This window comes from Papilio polytes, unplaced genomic scaffold, assembly GCF_000836215.1.
Source record: "Papilio polytes unplaced genomic scaffold, Ppol_1.0 DF823935.1, whole genome shotgun sequence".
Classification (NCBI taxonomy): domain Eukaryota; kingdom Metazoa; phylum Arthropoda; class Insecta; order Lepidoptera; family Papilionidae; genus Papilio; species Papilio polytes.
In genome coordinates this window covers 2,377,729-2,383,728 of record NW_013525269.1, presented here as the reverse complement: position 1 = coordinate 2,383,728, position 6,000 = coordinate 2,377,729, and the positions used below count along the sequence as shown (strand labels likewise).

Genomic DNA, 6,000 nt, shown 5'->3' with positions numbered 1-6,000 from the left:
ACCAATTTGTATTAAATAAAGTCTCACCTGTCCGTACTTGTCCCATATGTAGGCAATTTTCCAAACCGATGACTTCTATCAGTTTGTCGCCGATGTCTGGAAGTTAAGAAATTTTGTAGTTACCCAGAATAAATTGACCAAAAACCCTCAAAAACCCAAGTGCAAAAAACCCTTCAAATCATTCAAATATTAATATTGTCGACAAACTAATACTGTCGAACTAATTCCTTGTTTTGTTTTTACATTTGATCTAAAAATGTCACTTCCTAAATCAAAATTACGCCTGTTGTATGAAGATTAATTACTCAAGATAAACACATACATTAACTAGTCTATTTACGAGTCGAGCGCACGTTACAAGGTCGTAGCACTGGTAATAATGCCTTGCGGCGAAAATAGGCTGGCAACATTTAAAATTACATTTCACTAACGCTCGTAATTACCACTATATGTCACGGAATGATAATCATCACGCTAGAAATGTACTTGACTTCGAATTTAATTTGGTAACCTTCAATAAATCTTATGAAATTGAGCTAATTGTTTTGCCAGTGGCAGGTGATAACAGGTTCAATTATAAATCGTATAAACCTAATATTAATCTATTGGACTAAGTCAGACCTTATTGAAATTATGAATTTAAATGCACATACAAATCACATGGTATCATTTTTTTTATTTTACGAAGAAGTAAGTAGCGTCCTTAATCCATAGTTGTCTATAGATATCTGCAATTGTAGATGCATTGCCCATCCTTTAATCGATAGAGGAGGAAGAGGAGACACACACAAAGAGGACATTTTTCCTTCTTATGTGTCTCTTCTACCGTCAAGTTCTCTTTCTCTTCTCATCCATTCCTTACAAGAAAGGGTGGGAATATAAAGGGATTAAAATTAGAACCATAGAAATGTTATCACAACTCTTTAAAACAGAACATTTTTAGTATAGTTCTTTCTGTGATCGCTAACCACTTTGACGAACGTGATATTCGTGATTATAGATGACAAAATGTTGTCACTAATTGTAAGACGAGAAACATAAGAGGTCAACCTTTAATTAAAAAAAAAATAATAAATCTACTGAACTAGTTTTAGATGTTGGTTTAAGTGTGTTGGTGGATATTTTTTTGCTCCAAAAACCTATGTCCAATTAAGTGTAATTATCCTAATTGCCCTAAGTGTGGTGGGCGCCTACCTTGGTGCGCGTTGGGGAAGCGGCCGCGGCGGTGCGCGCCGCTCGCGCCCCACAGGTTGGAGCCGCCGTGCGCGTACGGGATGTTGAGCAGCGCCACGCCCTGCAGCGCCGGCCCCTTGCTCAGCTCCAGCGAAGTGCCGTCGCACTACATTGTATACCAAGCTAGTATAAGTCATTCATTTCAATACTAGACTTTGTCCGCGAATAAAAGAACACTTAGGGCTTGTCCCAGCAGCTGATAGAGGCTCAGATAGTTTAAAAATGATGTCACTTTCAGATAAGGAAATAAAATCCTATATTTCCAACACATATTTTACTTTGGATTGTTATCAGACAATTTACAATTTGGTGGGACAGGCCCTTAGTATGTTATATTTTCTTCCAGACTATGATATACATCTATGCCAAAAGTCATCGTAATTCGTTAAGCCGTTCAAGAGATACGATACAAATATTCATCCATACTTTTACATTTACTATGTTAAAGTATGATTGAATAGGTAAGGGCGCAGAGGATGCATATCAAATACTTCTTTTATCAAAATATCTAAATTAGTATGTGGAGGCGATTATCATATCCTTTAGGAGGTAACATCCCTACATCTGATAGTGAATAAAAGAAGAGAAAACATCAGCAATCCAGCATATTGCGGAATGTGAAAATGTGGTCACACAATATCCGGTTAGCCATCTCTATCTGTAAGTGTACTACAGCGTACTAAGGCGTGAGTACCACGAGGTCGATGTGGTCGTGCAGGTTCTTGCAGCTGGCGGCGAACTGCTCCGAGGTGGCGAACTCGAAGTACCACAGCTTGTTCTTCATCCGCGAACTGAACTTGTCCGGGTTACGTTCCCGCTCCGTGTGGAACTTCACACAGATCGCTGCGTCCTGCAATGATTATTATGTGATTACGTTGTCTTTTTCAAAAGAGAGAGAGAGATGACTATAGTTTTGTAAAGACGTTTTGCCATTAGAAAGTCACAGTTAAAATGCGAGGAGTATACTTTGGTTTGGTTATTTGTACTGTGGTTAATATAAACGACTTACCACGCCTATAGAGAAATAGTTGTTTATAATGTTGTATGGAACAGATGTGGGATGAGGCGCAGAGTCCGGCATCTGAAGTTGCTCACACTGGAAACAAAGAATATTCCATAAATGTCTTACTTCCTTAAATCTACTGCAAAACTATTGGAGTGCGTAGTTAATAAAGTGTATATTGTGGCTTTGAAGACTGGGCTAATTCTAATCTAGCAGGAACGGCTTTTTAGACCTGGTCGCTTAGCACAAAAATTTGCAAGTAACTATTTGTATGGACAGTGACAAATTAAATGACGTCCGATGGACGGAAAGTACACCGACAAAATTCAAATAAATTTTGTTGTCATCGACTTGTATAGCTACTACCAAATATTCGGGCGAAATCACCATTCAGTATGTAATAAAGTCTAAGGTATTAGTGCAAATGTCTATAGGACAGGTTTAAGATGGATTGAAGGAGATGAAAACAACGTGCATCAAAATCGTGTAGGAAAACTAAGATCATTGCCGATTTATCAGTAGGTGATCTTTAAATTTTGGTAATTCAACATTACAAATAAATACGTTAATAATTACCATCAGTATTCAATGTGCGCGGTTTAAAAAAGATATATCAGTCAGTAATTTCCAACGAAAAGCAACGTATTTAAAAGTAGTCAAGATAAAACACTCACGGCAGCGTTGCTGTTCTCGACGTGTATCTGCCAGCGGTCCATCATGACGGTGCTCGCGCGCGCTATTTTATCCAGAATCTTATGAATTGACTCCCCTTCATATCTGTAACACGAAGATTAGATGTTATAAAACAATTGTTACGTGCCATCATCAACCTGCCCTTGGGCCATCGGAGGGTCAGTACAGTAATTTCTGCTCTTCTATAAATATCTATCAGCTGTCTTGTCTGCAATTACTCTCCTCCTCTTAAGCATACCCTTTATAGACTTTACAGAATGCATCTATACTTTTTTCTGTATAGAAGCGTTGTGTGACCTTTATTAATCCTAATTGTTTATAATCTGTGTTAATAAATAACAATTGCAAGGGTTTACTTACCCTCCCCCCCAGCGCAGACACCTGGCCAGGTCGTTGCCGGTGCCGAGCGGGATGACGCCCACGGCGGGCTGCGACTCCATTGCCACTTTATCTACAATTCATAAAATACATTAACTTCGAACTTCCTTTTTCGGTTCCTATAGATAGGTCTAAAAGTATGATGTAAAGTACTCTTATTGAAATATTGTAATACAGCAAACATTTACCCATAGTTTCCAGAACCCAGCCGACCGTTCCATCTCCACCGCAACAAATCACTCTGTAGTTTTTTACATCTTTGAACATCTGCAGACCTGGCATAAAGAAAATTACAAAACATAAATTCTAACTGCAAACATTAGATTATTAAAATACGTAACTAAAGGTGTATTTGAAAGTAAATTACCTTGCATTGGTCCGCCTTTAGCGATGTCGTGTACCTGGCGCGGGTTGAGGATGTATTGCAGCTTGCGCAGCACGCGCGCGCCCTGCCGCCCCCCCGACTTGGGGTTGATGAACACGAGCAACGGCCACGAGCCCTCCGGCGGCGTTATCTGGAATGATATGGGCGGCGCGCGAGCCTCCTTCTTCTCTTCTTTCTTCTCTTCTGCTGATGCCGATATAGACAGTGGCAGTGATATCGACACTGGTAGAGTTTGCTGGAAACAATGTAAATATGACAGTTTATTTCTGATTAACATAACGTAGAATTAAAGAGCAAGAAGTAAAAGAAAGTTGAATTGATTAGAAAAAGTAATGGTCCTTTGAGGCGGCCAAGGGACGATTATTTAGACGAAATGGCAGGCACGATAGGCTATCTAAGTCTATGCAAATAGATGTAGATACAACGAAGATAGTTACAATGAAGTGTTGTTTTGGAGTTCACTGGTTAAAGAAGATAGTTCTTATCAACAGAGGACATAGACACTAAATGTCGACAGTGTGTCATGTTGTACCTGGTCGTGGTTGTGTCTGTGCGGCAGCGAGCGCTGGCGGTCCAGCACGAGCGGGCGGATGGCGGTGGGCGGCAGGATGTGTCGCGCGTGGCGGCCCAGCGAGCACGCCCCGCCGGCGCTGCCCACGCACCGGTTGTGAAGCTGCAATAACAATATTACTGTGCAAAAAGAATACATATGAAACATCAATATATTAAGAGCGCACACACATATTTGACTAAACTATCGCACAACTGCTTAGTCTTCCTTTCATTCCACACTACTCGATTTTTAGTTGTACAACTAAACAGGTGCCTGCGAAACAATCAACAACAGTTGTGTGATAGTTGAGTCAAAGATGTGCCGCACGATCTAAGAAATAGGGGACTCACGGTAATATGACACCAGCGACAGTGGAGGCCGGTAATTCCGTTGTACCCTTTGATCTTTTTCCGACACCGCGCACATTTTCCGTGACAATTACCTGAAAACATACAGTTCATGGATTGTTCAATATAATTCACCTAAAAGGATAATAAGGCTTCTTCAATAAGGCTCTCTGTACCTTCAACCCAGTGATGCGCGAGAGTGGCGGAGGCGCGTCGTTTGGAGTATGTCGCTATGCAGGAGGCGGGGGCGCGCTGCACGCATCGCTCGTGGACCGTGAACTTGCAGACTAATGAACATATCAGAGTAATAAAGAAGGAGAAAGAGAGAAGGTCTAATGCACGGTTTACACTTGGCCAGGACAATTGGTCAGTAGCACTCCAATTGGATCCTCAACTAACTGACTAGTGTGAACTAGGCATAATAAATACAGTTTAAACATTACATTATCTGTTGATTATAGAAAAGTTTACTAGCAAAGATCCTACATTTAAATTGGATCAGAATGATGTTAACGACTTCAGATGTTCTTCTAAAGCTGATGCCGGTATACCTACATATGCAACAAAGGCCCTTCTTCCCGAGCCCGACGAGCATGTTGAGGCAGAGGTTGCAGTACGCCGGCCGGTTGAAGTGCTTCAGTCGCCACGCGTGCTCTCCGTCCTCTTTAACATTCGTGTCTAAGCCTAACAGAACTAGCAGTGGTATAGTTGTCATACTGAAAAAACGAAATGAAATACTTTGGATGAATGTTTAATCTACGACAACAAAATTTAAATCGAGGAATCATCGTTTGTTTCTTACCCGCCTCTTTTCCATTCGTCCAGCGAAACTGTACCATCGGCGTCATAATCTATTTCCACCATCATGTCTTGTAGAATCTGTCAACAATGTAAAATATTAAGTGAATTTGATCATTGGAAGAGTGTAGAGCATTCTCAAGACCGGTGCAAATACCACGACAAAAGTGAGGCGTATAGTAGAAGAAACTATTTTTTAATAAAGAAAGGTTATACTTTATTATTTACTGTACATTTAAAAAGTACACACCGGCCTGAGTTCCGAAGTCTCCCATCCGAGGTATTCAGCGACTGTCATCATTTGGTTGACGATGCAATCCATTTCATTGGTGTCCAGAACTCCGTTGCCATCGGTGTCGTATAGTCGAAACATGACTAAGAAATAAAATAGATTTTTACAACTACCTACTAAACGCCATAGAGAAATTTAACAATGTATTTCCAATATCTATAACACTACTTTTAAAATGACCAAATATTGGCGAATTACTGTGCTTTTAAATAATTATAATCTAGTCATCAAGTCAAAATATTGCAAAGTGGAAAGATTAGTATGTATTGGAAAAACTCAAAAACTACTGGGCCGATTTCAAAAATTATTTCACCATTA

General features: G+C 40.2%; 1 protein-coding gene across 1 annotated transcript in view; it reads right to left on the bottom strand.

Moving 5' to 3' along the window:
• LOC106101882 (diacylglycerol kinase 1) overlaps positions 1-6,000 on the bottom strand; it is a 60,190-nt gene that overhangs the window by 797 nt on the left and 53,393 nt on the right. Inside the window, exons 9-22 of the mRNA XM_013281236.1 lie at positions 5,641-5,765; positions 5,395-5,471; positions 5,148-5,308; positions 4,769-4,879; positions 4,596-4,687; positions 4,225-4,365; positions 3,675-3,927; positions 3,496-3,582; positions 3,290-3,380; positions 2,911-3,013; positions 2,243-2,329; positions 1,928-2,083; positions 1,195-1,339; positions 3-96 (exon numbers count right to left, since the gene is read on the bottom strand). Coding sequence (XP_013136690.1) covers positions 3-96; positions 1,195-1,339; positions 1,928-2,083; positions 2,243-2,329; positions 2,911-3,013; positions 3,290-3,380; positions 3,496-3,582; positions 3,675-3,927; positions 4,225-4,365; positions 4,596-4,687; positions 4,769-4,879; positions 5,148-5,308; positions 5,395-5,471; positions 5,641-5,765 — 1,723 coding nt within the window. The remainder of the gene's footprint in view (positions 1-2; positions 97-1,194; positions 1,340-1,927; positions 2,084-2,242; positions 2,330-2,910; positions 3,014-3,289; positions 3,381-3,495; positions 3,583-3,674; positions 3,928-4,224; positions 4,366-4,595; positions 4,688-4,768; positions 4,880-5,147; positions 5,309-5,394; positions 5,472-5,640; positions 5,766-6,000) is intronic.